At 47.5% G+C, this 18,976-nt stretch overlaps 1 protein-coding gene across 1 annotated transcript in view; it reads right to left on the reverse strand.

Annotated features, from left to right (window-relative positions):
• Positions 1–18,976, reverse strand: part of Fhos (Formin homology 2 domain containing) — a 289,796-nt gene that overhangs the window by 50,686 nt on the left and 220,134 nt on the right. Inside the window, exons 10-11 of the mRNA XM_065443135.2 lie at positions 9,408–9,513; positions 7,019–7,113 (exon numbers count right to left, since the gene is read on the reverse strand). Of these exons, the coding sequence (XP_065299207.1) occupies positions 7,019–7,113; positions 9,408–9,513 (201 nt within the window). The remainder of the gene's footprint in view (positions 1–7,018; positions 7,114–9,407; positions 9,514–18,976) is intronic.

Below are 18,976 nucleotides of genomic sequence, written 5' to 3' on the forward strand. Positions count from 1 at the left end.
TACATTTTGTTAAATATTTAACTTGCAGCTCCCATAGGTGCTCTAAAGCCTCTATGGTGAATATGAAACCTCTGATCTTTTTCTTGAACAAAAACATCTGAATCACAGCCAAATGAGAATTTACCATTGCTATGATGCCCACTACTTGCGGAGTGCCTCAGCTTATGTGAAGAGCATTTGATGGTAGCAATGAGTTTGCACAGTGGCAATCACATAGTGGATTCTAATAACTATGGTCACGTGCAGAGCACACATAAGTGCAGATTCCAGTCCTCACATGCCCTTTCAGGAGTGTGCCGAAACCGTGAACAAATAGATTTCATTATCCATTTCTATCAATCATTCTTCTTTTTTTTTTTTTCCTGTCTACACTTTTAGCACAGATATTAAATGTAAGCGGAATGTCATTAAAATTAAACGTTCCATTCCTTTCCTACATTCCAACCATCCTTCTTCCACCTGTTCATGTCAGTGCAAGTTTGCTGAAGTTCAGAATTGCAGAAAAAAGAAAAGGAGGTGTGAGGTAGTGCAACTAACTGTGCCATTAAGCTATCAAAAAGTGGAAATCAGCACATACACAAACAGTGCATCATGGTTGAAGGAAAAGATGATAATTTGTATGCAGTGATGCTTGTGCTTTGTGTGTGCAATGCCCCAGCCAAATGACCATTCACAAAACAACTACACACACAAGTAGAAAAAAATAAAACCACAAAACCACACAAGGATAATGCCAAAGCACTGGTACAATACAAACAATGACACACACAAAAGCAACCAGCACCAACAGCTCAGTTTGCATTTGGCATAGCAGTGCAAGCAGCTGCAAGAAGGTCAAGCCACAAGACCCGCCAGGAACAAGCAAACGAGTATAGCAGCTGCACACCTAAGATATGTGACACACATGTATGGGACACAATATGACAAGAGCAATAAAGGGACTCACCCATCTATAGTACTGAAAAGTGTTACCAAATGTCAAAGGAAAAAAACGGGGGAGGGATGGGCACAAGGAAGAGAACAGGAGAGGCTCGTTAGTGATGCATGTTCATAGCTCAAGCATGTATGCATAGGACTGCTACATGCTTTGCACGTCAGCCACAAGATGCCAGCCCACTCCACTCACTTTACAAGACCATGCACAAAAGGAAACGAGAAGGCCACAGAAACAGAGACCAGCAAAAACTTACACAGTTGCACTCACTTGAAGTGGAGAGTTTTGCCGATTAGCTCAATTCCATCGGCAAGCAGCATAGCCCATTTTCCTGGTTGTCATTTGCTATTTAAGTCTTATCTATCATTTTACTTTGCAAAACAGCTTACTGCAACCATGAGGGAGGTTGCTCACGGTCTTTTTGTGAACAATATCTATTATTATTGCCTTTCAGATATAAGAGATATATCCTGATTGAACGATGTGTCACTGCGCCACGGCAAAGTGTCACAAGATGCTAGGTTTCATACAGCACTTGGCATTTGGTCTTCTCTGCTACTAGTTAATTTCCTTGCTCAATGCCGATACACCAAATGGCATGGCATGAAAAATGTTTTTGCTAGATCGAGTCCATATGAGCCTAGCTTAAAGCTACAATATCTTCAAAAAGAGAGATCAGGTAAAATGTATCATACCTCAGTCACCACCAAATTCAGATAACTACAATCAGCACTTGAGATAGAAAAAGCGTTAGGGAAAGTTGGAAGAAATATTGTGTCCATACTTATAGAATACATATACAAAGAGAAAGAGAAGTCACAGCACGAATTCTCTTAATTTTGTTGTTGGATTTTCCTAGCGAATGCTCATCAAATTGTGCTTCCTGCCTATATACAAATTAGATACACAGACCTCACGTGATATCCTTTAGTCTTTGTGCTTATAAGTTAACTATAGCCATCTGGGACTGCCACACACTCTATATAATAATATATACATAATATTTGGCTAATAACATGGCTCTATACATAATATTTCAGTCTGGGAAATCTATTTGGATGAGCCAGTCCCAGAGCACTGCTATTGCATGTATGCAAAAAAAAAAATAGCGTGTGTGTAGTGTGTTTCTTGCACATCCATGCACGTACACAAAGGATGCACGTCTAGAGACACAGTACAACAAATTTTGGAAAATGAAGGCAGGAGATAAAGAAACTGAGAGGCGGTATCACACTCACGCCACGGTGTAGGAGGCTAGCCTTTTTTTTTTTTTTTCTGGGTGGCCATTGTATATTGTTTGCGTACATGCTCATGGCACCAGTTCAGGCAGGAGATGCATTTGATGAAACTACAGTGCATGAATTTAAGAAAAACAAAGCAGACATAAAAATTATGCAGATCCCACGCACTGTGGGAATTAATGTAAGCGAAGCTTTCTGTGCTGTTTGCTTTGATTGACGATAATTAACAGTCATCTCGACGGCAAATGTTTAGTTTCTTCAAGGTTCAGTGCAACACAAGAGTGGTGAGTTGATGTTAAACAGTACCTTGCGTGCATCACTGCTGTTTGTCTCCCAGTACACAGAACACACAAGGTGAGGTGTTTGCTTGACGCATTGCTGTGCACCATATTTCATAACCACTGAGAGGGTTGAGCATTGCCATTGCCTCACATGGCACAAGTTATTAAACATTAATTGAATTGTGGGGCAGTGCGTACCATAACCACAATCAGATTATGAAGCATGCCGTAGTGGCGGACTCCAGATTAGTTTTGACACCATGGTTTTCTTTTACGTGTCCCTAAATTCAGTGGCTATTTAGCGGTAAATGCGAGAGAAATGCATTAGACATTATGTCGCACCTCTTTGAGATCCCGGATCTCTAATTTAAACTGCATTCACTACATTGCAGAGTATTGTTCAGGAGCTCACCCGACACACGTCCTGCCTTTTCGAAGAGCTAAGTGCAACTGACAGTGGTCCGGAGCAGAATACCATCAGCTGCACCAGATAACAAAAGTCGAGCTCCTCGGTTTCCCTTCTCTCGTAGCCGTATAATACACACACACACACATGCTCTAAGCTCTCCCCTCCCCTCTCTACCTCTGCCATATGACTGGCTTCCCAAACTTCACACATACACTTTTTTCCACTTTGACACTCCTAATGCTAATGCATCAAAAATTTGGCAGTTTCGCGTGAAGAACGATCAGAGCATTGACAGTGATACAGCAAGGTTTGGCATTGCGCTTGAACCCCTCGGACTTCCGACTATAGACAGCTGCGACATGTCACAATGTAGCATGCAAAGCAACTGCTGATGGGCAGAAGGAACAGCGCCCCGGCAGCTGCCAGGCATCTCACAATGCTCGCGTGATGAGCGCCGCCAGTGGCGTTCAAGGCGTCGAACCTCGATGGTGCACGAGGTGAGACCAACGCGTTGGCATTAGTCAGCGCCCAGAGAAATATCAGATAATGTTAGCTAGGTGTTTACTGCTCAGACCAGTCACACCAGCTCAGCCGGGACGCTAGTATAAAGTGCGTGCGCACACCGTTCAAGCCAGCTGCGTAAGGCAGAATGCCGTCCCTGCTCCGCCATCCACGCGATTGGGCGTAGCGTTGACGGTGCGTCCACTTCGCTTCGTCGTTCTTGCAGACAAACTCAGTCCGCGTGTCTGGAGAGTGAAGATCCTTTAAAGGGACCCTGAAATGCTTTTGACGATTTTCTACAAACGTACTGAGTCATTAGAGTAGGTCCTTCTGATCATTAATTGACACATCTAAGTGCTCTGCGTAAAACGTGTAATTTATTATAAGGTTTTAAAAATGCACATCGCTGCCGATCGCAGCGCACTGCTCGGCGGAATTTTAAGCCGCCCCTACCCATACGACCGAAATCACTCATATGACGTCAGTGGGGCGAGCTATCTGATTGGCTGACCAGGGCGCGTGATCGATAATTTTTCCAACTTTATGGTAAGCAAATGATCTTCGTAATAGTTGGAATGTTAGTTCATTTGTTTTTATAAAAAGAAAGTAGCTTAAAGAGAATGCACAAGAACAATTTTTCAGTACACTTAAGCACTTCCGGCACACAGCAAGTGTCGTCTGCTTGTGTTACAACGTACTCCATTTTGACGAGAGCTCCGCGGTCAGAGTTGGTCTCAGTCTTTTCGCGAGCACTATGATTCGACTTTGTTGCCTTGTGGACTGCAAACGTAGCGACTGGCAATATGTCAAGCTGCGACATCGTGTCCCTCTGCAAGGCAGCGTACGAGCGAACTGGCTGCTGCGCATCGGACTGCCGCTATCCGATCGGCGCCAGGATTTGCGCGTTTGTGGCCGTCACTTTACACCGGAAGATTACTAACGCAATAGCGTTTCGCGAGTCCCGTATTAGGGCAAACGTAAGCTCAAGGGGACAGGGTCTGGCCGCTTGACTGTGCCGTAACGGGACGAGCCGAGATGAGCAGAAGGGCAAATGTGAATGGTCTGCACGGTGCAGCCACCTGGTGGCATAGAGCTCAACCATACACAGTAGCAGCAACGAAGCGTATTCTTCTTTGCTGCTGGTGCGTATTTTTCGCAGGAGTGTAATCATCAACACGTTGTTTTTATAAATGTTTAAAATGTTTTACAGTTGGTTAGAACAATATTAGCACTTTGTTTGGCTGGTTAAGCGCTGCGCCAACAAGTGTCTGGACCGTGCAGACCGATCAGGCCGCTCACGTACGTCTACGCCAAAGTTCCTTCATCAGCTTGAGTTTATGCCTCCAGTCATTTGCCGAAATGACCAGCTTGCCTGTGGTTAACGGAATACCAGACACGTTCGGCGCTACGACAGAATGCTCGCAACGCACGCTGCTTCGATAGCTCTCGCTTGGGGTCGACAGCCAAGCGGCTAGCGGAGAGGTTTCGCGCGGGCGGGGGCGGGCTCCATAACCACCGGAAGTGGACGATGTGACGTCGCATCGTGACGCAGGGCCAGTGAAGGCGGAGCTTAGCCCCGCTCGCTCGGCGAACGAGTTGAGGAGGAAAAGCATGGCTGGGGAGGAGGGTAACTTCTAATCGCATGTAGCTCCATTAATACGTAACGCTTCACTTCAATTGTGGTGCGAATGTTCTACTTAAGCTGTACCCTACGCGTCTACAAAATTTGCCCGAACTGTAGGGGCCCTTTAAGGCGCATACGCCGTCGATAGCGGGACAGCACGACAGCGGCGGCGTGAATGCGTCTCGAGCGTCCGCATAATTATTATCGCAATACCCAAAGCAGCGCCGCTTTGATATTTTACACGATTGGGGAGGGAGCGGGCAATGATGTCCCGACAAAGAAATTGTGTAGAATTGTCGCGCACAGGAACCCTGGCTTTCCTCGACGCGAGAACACTGCGCGGGCCCCATTGGCCACATAGCTTCGAGGAACGATCGAAAAGGACGGCCAAGGGTGACTCGCGGCCAATCGGCTAATCCATGCGCGGTCGCCTTGGCCAATAACGAGAGCGTCCCTCAGGCCTCGAGACGGCGCCCCGCTGCCCGCGCGTGCACGGAGATTATCGTTAGCGGCCGTCATTCCGGTGGCGCGCCTGCGTGCCGCAGCTGACGAGACACTCTGATGGAACTGTCGGGGTCTGCCCAAAGCATGCGGGCCGACATCAACGCACACTGCGCAGTGCCGCCCAATGAAAGCTTTCCACCAAGATTAACCTGTAACAAGGCGCTCACCGCAGCCCAAAGGGCAGATTCGGGTCAGACGTAATCCGCACGATTTACCCGCCGTCACTCGGAGCTAAAGAACTTACGGCTTTGTTCACCCCCCTCCCGGGACCGGCCCCAGCATATTGGCGCACATGCGCCGGTTTTATGACACTCGCCACGGACACGTCGCCGCGACTGATCCATCTGTGTTTAATACGAGAGAAAAAAAAGGCGATATCTAAATATATAGCAAACCGACGACCAACAGAACAACATCTGTGCAGAAACCATCGACGATGATTGTCAACGTAAGCGAATTCAGACGCTTCAAGAAAGTAGAATGGTGCGCAATGAAACAACAAACGCTGCCTAAATGTCCTCACTGCTACAAATATACGCTGTCAAGCTTGACAGCGTATATTTGTTGCAGTGAGGATATTTAGGCAGCGTTTGTTGTTTCATTGCGCTAATACCGTAGAGAACAGAGCGGTTAACCAGCACATCTGTAGCGGTACTACAGCTGGACAGCAAGGGCGTCCCAAAGCGCTACAACAGTTGGCGTTCGGCAGCGAAGGCGCCCAGCAATTCAGGTGCGCGAGTGCACGCGCCCTATGCATCGGCGGAAAGTCCAACCTTCCACCACCAACCACGAAAACGGGCGAATGAAATTAAATTCTGGGGTTTTACGTGCCAAAACTAAGATCTGATTATGAGGCACGCCGTAGTGGCGGACTTCGGATTAATTTGGGCCACCTGGGGTCCTTTAACGAGCACCTAAATCTAAGTATATGAGTTGTTTTTTTTTTTTTTTTTCATTTCGCCCCATCGAAATGCGGCCGCCACAGCCGGGATCGAACCCGTGACACCTCCAGCTTAGTACGACTAAAGCTACCGCGGCGGGTCATGAAAACGGGCGAAAGAGCCAAAGCAGTCTATTCACTTTAAAATGCCGGCTGTTAAGTCTGTCCTTCGGTGGACTCGATCGTGACATTTTTGTGCGGTTAAATTGCTCAGCTGTAGAGAAAACACGCAAGACAGCTAAATATGGCGAGCTGAATGTCGTCCAATTGACGCAGCTTCCCTCCACCCCCGTCCACGCCCCCCCCCCCCCCGCACGCCGCACGCACGCACGCACGCACGCACACACAAACACACACACACACACACACTTTCTTTTGCCTGTTCGCATAAAATGAGTCGACCTGGCCATTTCAATTTTGTAGTGGCCTCGTGCGTACGGGCGGGCGACAGGGAGCCAAGCATGCGACCATGCCACGAATACTGAGCGAAACAAAAAGACCATGCAGAGGACGCATGCGCCACCCCATGCGGCACCCATCGCACCAGGGCCGAACGACGTGCGTGCCGGTCTGGCTGCGCTCACCTTGGAAGCGATGAGAGAGTAGAGCCATTGGATTGTCTCGTTGTGTTCCACGACGCCATTCATTCCGTCCACGTAGAGCATAACCTGCCCCAAAGCTGGTGGGCGGGGAATAAGCACATTGTGTTTGATCGAAGGATACCCGCCCAAGCACAATACACGTTAGCGACCTCCAACTGCGCCATCACAGCCGACGACCGTGGACAGCATCCGTCCGTCGCCGATTGCATGCTCGTTTCGGACGCATACAGTGTTTAGTTCCATACACCAGCCGCAAAAATCAAGCAACGTAACTAAACCGCGGGTTCGTAAACCAACGCACCGCCGAGGAAAGCCTTTCGTTATTGCGCACGAATGACGCTACACAGTGATGATAGTTTTTAAAATAAATAAGTAACGGCAGAAACAAATGTAGCTAGGGCTGTTCTATCGTGTCTTCATCACGAACATAAGATTACCGGTATTACTTAGCCTCACTAACGACTTCACTTTTACTTTTGCTACAGCCATGGCACCCGAGGTAGCATGCGCCGGTGCGATCTCGGTGGCCACACTACAGCAAATACAAAGACATTGAGACAACACACTTGATACCCCATTAACGTCGGATGCATTGCGATGGGAAGGAGAGAGCACACTAAGCCACAATCACGCAGCAAGCGAGGAAAATGCAGAAAAGCGTCACCAGAAGCAGCGGACAAGCTTCCCGCAGCTGATTTAGACAAAAAGTGTTTACGGCTGCCTCCCCCTCCTTTTCTCTACCCAGATAAAACAACAACAACAACAACAACAACAACAATAATAATAATAATAATAATAATAATAATAATAATAATAATAATAATAATAATTGTAGTTGTTTTCTATTGTTACTGCTTTTTCATAATTATCGTTTTCTATTTCATGTTTCTTTCCTGTATTTGCATTTTGATTTTTTTCTACCCGTACAGAAGCACTCAGACCTTACGGTTGTTCCTGGGTACGTTAAATAAACGATTTATTTATTTATTTATTTATTTATTTATTTATTTATTTATTTATTTATTTATTTATTCGACAGTACGTTAACCTTCTCTGCCCCCTCTAAGCGCTAGCGTCACGAGGCCTGCGCGTGTTCGGTTCCGTCTGCAGACTTGCAAGAGATTTACGTACTCCTCTTCCCGTTCTCAAATTGTTCAAACATTACTTGGATATGACTCAGTAGTTTGAAATGACTCGAGCAGCTCAAATAACATTTTATTTGAGCGCGTGCAGAAAAAGTTCATTAGTATATGGGTGATCATGCTTAAATTTTACGGAATTTTTAAATATCGTCGAAGGCAGACATATAATTCTTGTGCTTGAGCTGTACTATTCGAAGTGGCGGACATATTTGCAGGCGAAATTGAAACACATAATTAGCTGATTAACATAAATTCATTAATTATTAATTAGCTACTTTACAGCACATATTGTAATTTACGAATCGTAGCGAGTGAGTTTCCAAGGCGTATCCACCTGAAATGAATTTCCAGGAGGACACCAGTTTCGAGACAGTATTTCCCAAAGAGTGGGACGGAAGACATGGACGTTCCAATGACTTTTGCGCTTCAATACATAAAAGAGCCTTTTGTTAAAAAGTAAGTTGAACAACAGCGCATTTTTACGGCGAGTTTGATGGCGCATATCTCAAAATTAGTGTCATTCTGGAAATTCATTCCAAGTGGATACGCCTTGCAAATTGACCGGCTAACATTCGTAAATCGCAAATATGTGCCGTAAAGTAAGTAAGAATTCGTGATAATTTAATTAGTTGGAAATGTGTTTCTATTTCTCTTGCAAGTAATACAGCTCAAATACTATAATTATGTTATCTGCAACAGGCGATTTTTAACAGTTGAGGTAGACTTAAAACTGACCACCCCGTATACCTAAACATCGTTTACTGACCTCTAGCACCAACAACTTTTGAAGTATGAATAATCATTCTAAACTTCCGCCACTTAGCTGCAGACGTAGACGTAGCGACGTCATCTTTTTGAACAAAATCATACATGGAATAATTACATGTTTGGATCTAATGGCTTCTGTTTCACTGCGGGTTCCGAAGAAGGCTACCGGGGAACATAAGCCCTTCCACGCTTCTGGCTATTTCAGCAGACACTCGCCTCTCTACAGAATGCGAAATCTTCGCAAATGCCAACGTCACCAATCCTACGTAATATTCGTTACCACAACTGGAATAGATGGACAAAATTCAAATGAGCTAATGCAGTGACACGTTAGTGTAAGAAATATAGTGCGAGATTCTCGCTTGAAGCAATTGGACGACTCTCCAGCCGAGGTCATATTCCTGCGTGCACAAAGTTCGGCCTAGAAAACATTGCATTAGCAAGGTGCCTTGGAACCCTACCTCTAAGGATGTAATTCTGGTAATTCTGGTCTGATTCAGAGCCCACTCTGATGAGGCAAGCAAGGCCGTCGTTCTGCACAAACTCGTGCACCAGGTCTTTGTCATCCTGCGACGGGAAGCAAATCACACTGTCAGCCACTGCGAAGCCCAAGGGACCATAACTCGCTCTGAGCTAAGCGGCAAATGATGAGCACCCGATACATGCATAAACGCCTAACCAAGGGCTGCAATGCTATGCAAGTCCTTGGAGAGCACCACAGCGAAAGAAAACAGAAACAAAAAGGGAAGCGCGTGATGCCGCATATCCTGTTCAACATGGTTGTTAGTAGTCGCAACATTACTAGAGCCACTGTCGCAAGGTTCCATCGATGGTCACATAAATGCGAGAAATAGCGCGAGAAACGTGACACAGCGAGGAAAGCGCTGAAGCGGGTATTACCGTATGCGACCAAATGCTCGCTCGTTTAGGTCCGCGGTATTGGTGAGAGAGCGAACGGACAAGAAAAGGAAGCACTACAAAAAATAACGCAGTCAAGGAAAACAGTCAATGACTCGACGTAAAGTAATGACGCACACAACTATCAAACAGTGCCCGTGCACTGCTCTTTCAGCCTCGTGGCAGCCAATTGCGCCTGCGCGGAAATCAATGACTGCCCGCCTGACCCCATATACTTACGAGTCTGCAGACGCAGCTCCCAGCAAAAAGGCAAAGCCAGGATCAAGGGAAAACGAAGCATAATGATAACGAATGCGTACACAGTAAACACGCAAGCGTGAATAGCGACACGGCATCGTATACGAATGCAAACCAGCGCCCGCCTTGAATCTTCGTGCTGTCTGCCGATCAGGCGAAATCCAATCCAGCTGACTGATTAGCGAAAGCGTCGTTCCATCTCAAGTTCGTGAGGCGTTTTCTTCGCCATCATGGATTATCTTTTTTTTTAAGTGAGATATCTACATCGCTTGAAAAGCCTTGCCTAAAAAAAAGGCGCAGTTTCGCCCGAAAGCGAAGCATCGATAGCAATAGCAAATTAGTAGACAGCTATACAGAGTAAGGATAGTAGCTTTATCGGTCGCATAAACTTATAAAAGTTCGCTTACTAACTTAACAAGCGTGGTGCCACGCACGCACAAGCAAACATGAACACATCTCCCTCGATGACCGCGCACACTCGCTGCCAAAACGCTGGAGTGAGACAGCGCGGCAGCAGCAGCGAGAGAATTGACCTTCGTGCTGCCTCTCGCTTCGACGCGAACAAAGCGATGAGAACACAGCGCACACGAAGCTATCAGCACTCGGCGCACTTAAAGCGGCGGTGGCGCGTGGATGGAGGGGCTTTAGGCGCACTCATCCCCGTCGCAAATCGATTTCAAGATACGGTCGGTCCACACGGCAGCGCCATACGCAGCCGACGCCGGAGTAGAACCCCCCTCCTCCGCCCCTCCCCCAGGTGCCTTGCGCGCGCGAGATTGAGCCACCCTATTCGGCTCACTCTCGCATGTTTTCACTCGCACATACAACATACAGTAACAGGCGACGATGTTATCGCCCTTGGACTTTATACGGAACATGGCAGAAATGCGCCTATAGTGTCCATATAATTGCTATCGTAATAATTTTGCCGAACACACAGACACACACACAAGAAACATAAGCGCTGTTTGAATTGCAGGCTTAAACGAACCTACAAGTTGTGCAAATACTTATAAAAATAATTTGCAACAACCACCACTAAACTTACTTCGCATAATGATAGAAAGGATAACCTTTAGTTATCGCGGTACAATTTATTAGGTCCAGTTGGATTTTGAGTTTTTTATATATACACTCTTAAGCAAAATTAAACCCTTTTGTCACACAATACTAATCTGTCTTGTCCGCATTTGCTTTCTTTACCGCGGCGAGCTCGGTACTTTCGAGTCACGAACGGCATGCCCGTTAAGCATGACTGAGCATTCTCGACGGGAAAGTAGCGAGCGCAGCGTTTTCAAGGAAGGAAACGCAAGCGAGACTGATGACGATTATTGTTGTGTATCAAATATACACTCCAAAGGGTGCACATTTGCTTAAGAGTGTATGCAAAATGTCAAAAAGTGACTTATTAGTTTTCTTTTTAAGCACGATGATTATGATAAAATTGAAGGTTTTGTATGAGGAAATTAGCAGTTGGTAAAATATATTAGGGTGTTTCAGAAATAGTATATATAGTACGTAGAAAATATAGTACATATATATATACACTCTTAGACAAAGGTACCCCCTTTGGGGTGTATATCTGTCACACAACAATAATCGTAATCTGCTTTGCTTGCGTTTCCTTTCTTGAAAATGCCGCGCCCGCTACATTCCTGTCGGGAATGCTATGTCATGCTGATAACGCGAAAGGAAACGCAAGCAAGGCAGATGACGATTATTGTTCTGTGGCAGATATACACCCCAACGGGTGTGCCTTTGTCTAAGAGTGTAGTAGAAATGTTTTCTTGAGTTCTCTTGTACGCCCGGCAGTCTGCGCTCCCTGATTTTGGGGCGCGCAAAATCTAAAACTCCTTATTATGAGGTCGAACAAAGGAAAACTTGTCCATAAACAAACAGGCAATTTTCTGAAAAACAGCGTTCTTTCCCATGGCATAAATGACAAGCTGAAGCGTTTCTGTTAAAATGTTTTGGACAGAAGTTTTTATGCCATGGTTCACTGGCAGTTGACTCGGACAGCTTTATTGGAGTAAATGTTTCAAATGGGTACTGATACACTTTTTGAACACGATTAGATGACGTCAGCTGTCGTGAACTTGTGAGCAAAATATTATTCCGCTACAGGAGGCCTGCAATCAGGACTCTCGCTCTCTCGTGAGGCTTTCGCGGCCCCCTTTCCTTTACGTCTGTCAGCGACGCCATAGAGAGCCCATGGACGCCAGTCATCGGGCGGTGGTTCATGACTACTCCCGAGTTCCAATATTCTATACCAAACGGGTGATGCGACGCCGTTTGTCGAAGCTCGAGCGGCGTTACTATTGGGTAGCGTGGCGTTGTCGGCAGGCTGCAGGCGTCCGGTAGACCATGGCGACCAGGCAAGGACGAGACGATTTCTAGTGTGAAACTTGCACTGTTTATTCGATCGTTGGTGAAGGATAAGATGAAGAGAATGAAGTGAAAAAGTACATTGCGGTGCCCCTTAAATAGGCCCACTAAAATCGTAGGCGGGACCTTGCTCACGTCAACGTCACGTGACATGCACTGAGTCCCCATTAGTGCTTTGCGGCTGCTCCTTTATTCCTGGGTGATGTTGCATGTCTCAGGTGAGCCTGGACGGGTCCGCCTCCGCATGTGGCAACCCGCAGGTCCGGGATCGTAGGCGCTTATCCTTTCTTCTAGGCGACGTTGTTTCGCGGAAAGGGCGTCTGGTTGTGGGTGGGCGGCAGACCTAGAGCCGGGTCGCTCCATGCAACTTTTGGATCGAGTGGTCGTGCCTAGAGTTGGACAGCTCGTGGAAAGGGTTCTTCTAAAGTCGCACACACGCAAAGGGGCCTGTAAGCACTGCGGCGCGCCAGCCAGGCCGGCAACCCCACGAGACAACCATAACAAATTAGGAATCCACCCTCCGTTTCGATGAGGCATGGTGGTTGAGCATCCTTTTTGCTCGGGGTGTTACACGCCAACCGAAACACGGGCAAACGTCGTTTCTTGATGTGTCGCGTCCGTCCAGGCATCCTTAGTTTGTCGCTCTCGGACATTTCTGTCACACGCCAACCGTGAAGGGTTGCCATATATGCACCGCGTAAACGACGAAAAAGAAAGAAAGCAGCAGTGGGCAGGGCAATGCTATCGACGCCGCCCCAGCTGAGAGGAAACGTTATGCTGAAGAGGAATAGGAAAAGTGAGCAGTACGCTCTTTTTTGTATCTCCATTATTATTAGGCCCTTTCTTAAAAATAATCCCTATCTCTCTCTACGTTTACACACACACACACACACACACACACACACACACACACACACACACACACACACACACACACACACACACACACACACACACACACACACACACACACACACACACACACACACACACACACACACACACACACACACACACACACACAGGGTGTACCTACTATCATGCACCAAGATCTAAATATATACAGATGTCACGTGGCTGGATAGAACCAAGGTCACGTTGTTTGCCGTCGCTTGGAGATACTAAGGTTATTTTTGCATTCCGTCGAATTACACAAGTAGTCTTAATTAATTAACTTCTCAAAGATTATAATTAGATGAAAAGTGTCAATGAGAAAATTGTAGAGCGCATGAAAAGCTTCCGACACAGCTTTTTGTTGCTCAATACGCGCTACATAAAACGTTTTTCCGAGCGTGAAAGAAGCCTGCGAATACATGGAAAATTGCCGCGCGACTGGCCGCTCGAGGCACTCGAGACGGCGCTTTAGTCTGGAGACTAAGGGGAAGAGAGGACGACTGAGTCGTGGTAAGGTTTGAGTCGCTGCACATGCACCGGATGGCGTGAGTGGCTCGACGTAGTAATTGACCGGGGACGTCTGTTGCATGACGCGGTAGGGACCGTGGTACTTGACGAGTAGTTTAGATGAAAGACCGGGAGTAGTCGAAGGTATCCAGAGCCAGACTAGAGTCCGGCTGATACGTGCTCGTGGGTCGGTCGTCATTGCGACGGAACTTTTGCTGTCATTGGTCTTCAGTCGTAAAAGAGCGGGCGAGTTCGCGGCATTTCTCGGCGTATCTGGAGGCTTCAGACAGCAGCTTGCATTCATGTGGGTCAGGTCGGTAAGGGAACATCGTGTCGAATGTTCAGGAAGGTTCACGGCCATATACGAGGAAGAATGGCGAAAAGCCTGTCGTGGCCTGTGGGAGGGTGTATGCGTAGGTCACACATGGTAAAATGAGGTCCCGGTCGGTGTGATCGGACGCAATGTACATGGATAGCATATCGCCCAAAGTGCGATTGAATCACTCAGTCATGCTGTTAGACTGCGGGTGATAGGCAGTAGTGGTGCTATGGACAGTATGGCATGCAGTAAGGAGCGCGTTAACTATCTCGTAAAGGAAGCACGTCCTCTGTCGTTGAGAAGTTCCTGGGGCGTGCCATGGCGAATGACGAAGTGTTGCATGAGGAAGGACGCAACGTCACGGGCTGTGGCGGTTGGGAGGCAGCTGTTTCTGCATAACGCGTGAGGTGATCTACGGGAACAATAACTGAGCGGTTTCCATTAGGTGTGCAGGGTAGAGGGCCGTAGAGGTCGATGCCGACGCAGTCGAATGGTCGAGAAGGACAAGGAATTGGCTGCAAGGGACCACAAGGACGGCGAGCAGGAGACTTGCGGCGTTGGCATGCTGAACATGAGCGGATGTACTTCTGGAGAAAAGTATACATCCCACGCCAATAAAAGCGCAAGCGGAGCCTGGTGTACGTTTTTAAGAGGCCAGCGTGGGCGCATTGTGGGCCTGCATGGAAAACGGAGCACACATCTCGGCGGAGGTGGCAAGGGACGACGAACAACCACTTGCGACCGTCGGAAGCATGGTGGCGGCGATAGATTAGTCCATCTCGTATCGCAGAGTGAGAAGCGTGACGGCGGAGAGCACGGGAAGAGCGAGTCGCCGGGGAGTCAGATAGGCAGTCCAAAGGAGCTGCAACCTACGGATCTTTGCGCTGCTCCGCAGCCATATCGTTGAGAGCTGGTAACGAAAACACCGAGTCGATGACAGAAAGGCAAGTCGTGTCACTTGACGTGAGGGAGCGAGACAGAGCGTCCTCGTCGATGTGTTTATGGCCAGACCGATAGACAACGCACATCTCGAAGTCTTGTAACCGGAGGGCCCAGCGGACGAGGCGGCCCGATGGGTCTTTCGATGTCGACAACCAACATAGGGCGCGATGGTCGGTAACGACATCGAACGGACGGCAATGCAGGTATGGTCGAAAATTTCCAAGGGCAAGGCCCAAATGACAGCTAAGCACTCCTTTTCTGTGACAGCGTAATTAGATTCGGCCTTGGTTAGTGACCTGCTGGCCTAGGCTACTGCGTTTTCGCCGTATCCACTTGTGCGCTGAGTGAGCACAGCACCAAGTCCTACGCCGCTGGCGTCCGTGTGGACTTCTGTGGGAGCCACTGGGTCGAAATGGCGCAGTATGGGCGGCGACGTGAGCAGACGGCGCAATGTTATAAACGCGTCGGCAAAAGCTGGGGACCACGTAGAAAGGCAGGTGTCGCCTCGCAGGAGTTAGGTTAACGGAGCAATGATAGAAGCAAAATTTCTGATAAAACGACGAAAGTAGCAGAGCCCGATGAAGGCTTCGAAGTTTCTTTAGGGTATACTGGGTTTCGGGAAATTGGTGACAGCACGAAGTTAAAAAGCATCGGGTAAAATGCCGTCTTTGGGAACCATGTGTCCAAGCATCGTTAGCTGCTTGGCTCCAAGGCAACCTTTCTTCATACTGAGTTGGAGGTCGGCGTTAGTTAGGCACTGCAAGACCTGCTCGAGACGCCACAGATGAGGGTAAATCAGCAGCAAAGGCAACCACGTCAGCAAGGTAACATAAGCAGGTCTTCCATTTGAGACCACGGAGGAGATTGTCCATCATCCGTTCAAAGGTAGCATGGGCATTGCAAAGCCCAAACGGCATAACGTTTCCATAACGTTTCCATAACGTTTCCGTAAATCCATAAGGGTCGTCTGGCGTTACAAAAGCTGCTTTTGGCCGATCGGCCGAAGCCATGGGCACTTGCCAACAACCGAAACGTAAGTCGTGTGAGGAAAAGTATACTCCTCGCCTTACAAAGAATCGAGACCGTCGTCAATGCGCGGCAAAGGATCACGTCTCTACGCGTTAGCTTGTTGAGACGGCGATGGTCCACGCAAAACTGGATGGATCCATCTTTCTTCTTTACAAGTACTAGAGGGGACGCCCAGGGACTGTTAGAAGGTTGAACTCCGCGCTCAAGTATATATCGCTGACTTCGTCTTCAATAGAGATATTTAGTTTGGGTACGCAAGCCGCTTGAGTCCCCTAAACTAAAGCTATCTAATTACTCGGCACTCTGTGGGTGATACGCGACAAGGGCGCTGGCGCAGCGTAGCGTGGGTGCCCGGCATCGATCTCGTGATACACCGTCGTTGTGCGGCCCAAAGTCGCTTGTTGACAATCAAATGTAGAGGAGTACTTGCGGAGTAGGTTGAGAAGCTGGGACCGTTGTGCGAGGCTCAGGTTGGTATCCACAGAACTGTTGAAGACGTCCGGCCCAGACAAGGGGCAAGCAGAGCAACAAGTCAATGTACTGATCCCGGAGCAGGTGCCATCAAGAGGTGCATCGAAGATGGTCATCGAGTCGATGGGCTCAAAACGCCCGAGGCACTCATCGGGACGCAATCTGAAGGGCGAGCTAGGCATAATAGTTGGAGACAAGCATATGAGTGAAGCCCCCGTTGACAGTGATGACAGCGAAGGGAAGACGAGAACGTCCTTGATGAACAAAAATATGCGACGGTGTGAAAAGAGGAGTGGTATCCGTAACACAGCTGGAGCATGTAGTCGCGATCACAGATGAGTGCGAAGGTATAGTGCCGTCAGCAACGAGCAGCTTGCCGCCGGAATCATCAGCATCATCTATTTGGGCGTCAAGAAGCGGAGAAAATTCGAATTCGGCGCGAGAACAGTCAATTACGGCCTTGTGATCGGGAAGAAAGTCCCACCTCAAAATGATGTCGTACGAGCATGAAGACAGAACAACAAACTCGACTGTGCACGTGAGTCCTTGAATGGTGAGCTCTATACCTTCGAGCGAGGCGTTGACGATGCGCCTGAAGCACACGCCTGTCTTCTTCGCTTCAATTTATTTATTTATTTATTTATTTATTTATTTATTTATTTATTTATTTATTTATTTATTTATTTATTTATTTATTTATTTATTTGACATTCCAGGGTGTACGCCAACCAACAGCAACCGAATTAAGTCGTATGCTCTAGTCTTCGGAATTCATGTAACAAACGTGACCGGTAGAAGCTCGGGCGTTCACAGGACCCAATCGTACATTGATGCGTTTAAAAGCCGCAATTCCCTTTTCAAATCAAATCATTATCAAACTGTTCCCAAGTTCACGGGGCATCAAATTTCCCTATAAGTGCGCAACACGGCTGCGCTTCGCGGCAGCCAAAGAGGACGATCTCAAGGAAAATGTGCTCATTTCAGTAAACCAGTGCGCGGTAACAACGTGCGACTGCCAGACCGCACAACTGCTGATCACAAAAAAAAAAGAAAGAAAACTGCGGCACAAGAATTCAAAGCGGATCGCTCTCGACTGCAGAATCCCCTTCGATCACTTGATTCACACACGGCCCGGCGGCGAAAACTGGCGACCGGAAAGGAGAAGAGCTAGGAGAATAATATATGTATGAAATGAATGCGCACAGACGAAGTTTCTCAACCGTGGCATCGCTATCGGAAACCGTATTGCGCGACCCTTCCTGTCCCTATCCGATGCGCCGGGTGGCGATGCGCTCGTGTTTACACAAGCTTGTGCAAGTTCGGCTGGCGCCGCGTACCAAGAGTCAGCGTTCCTTCAAAGCGCCTGGGGCCTGTCACTCGCTTTTGCCAGTGCCGAATGACGAAGCGCGGGCGCCGGATGCATCCCGGCCCCGATTCCCGGGCGCCACTGCGGAGGAGCTTTTTTGAAACGCCCACACGTGCATATACAGGGTGTCCCAGCTAACGCTAGCCAGAGTTAAAAAGTATGCAAATGCCACGTAGCTGGACAGAACAAAGGTAACGTTGTTTTTTCCGTCGCTTGGAGATACTCAAATAATTTTTTTCATTCCACCGAATTAGATAATTACTCTTAATTATTCAATCAACTTCTCAAATATTATAAGTGGATTAAAAGTGTCAATGAGGAAATTGTACAGCGACATGAAAAACTCCCGACACAGCTTTCTGTTGCTCAATACGTACTACATAAAAGTGTTTTTCCGAGCGTGAAAGAAGCCCGCGAATACACGCAAAGTGCCTCGAGCGGCTAGTCGGGAGGCAATTTTGACACCTTTGAAGTATTGCAGTCCTCTCTATTCCAGTACAGCAAATGTTATGTTAACGCGAGTTTAAATGCTAAACTGAATGATCAAAACTATTTGTTCAATTTGTCGCTTCGGAGCAATATTTTAATCGATACTTGCACAATATTTTTTTCTAACTCTGATACTACATACTACACTACATTAACCATACGCCATGCAACTCTGCACCTGATAATGTGTCACTATCAGGTGCCGTTTCAACGTTACTCAACCTCACAACTAAATCCTCCCCAGGTCCAGATGATATAACTACCGTTTTTGTGAGGAGGTATGCCGAAGCATTAGCACCTTTCATAGTTGTTATATTTCAGGTATCCTTGTCTTCAGCTACCCTGCCTAGAGATTGGTTCTTGGCACGCGTGTTGTGCCTGTACTGACAAAAAGTGATGCCACATTAGCAACACATTAGTGTCCTATATCACTAACTTCATCATGTTGCAAACTACTTGAACATAACATAGCT

Source organism: Dermacentor albipictus, chromosome 1 (assembly GCF_038994185.2).
Source record: "Dermacentor albipictus isolate Rhodes 1998 colony chromosome 1, USDA_Dalb.pri_finalv2, whole genome shotgun sequence".
NCBI classification, from domain to species: Eukaryota; Metazoa; Arthropoda; class Arachnida; order Ixodida; family Ixodidae; genus Dermacentor; species Dermacentor albipictus.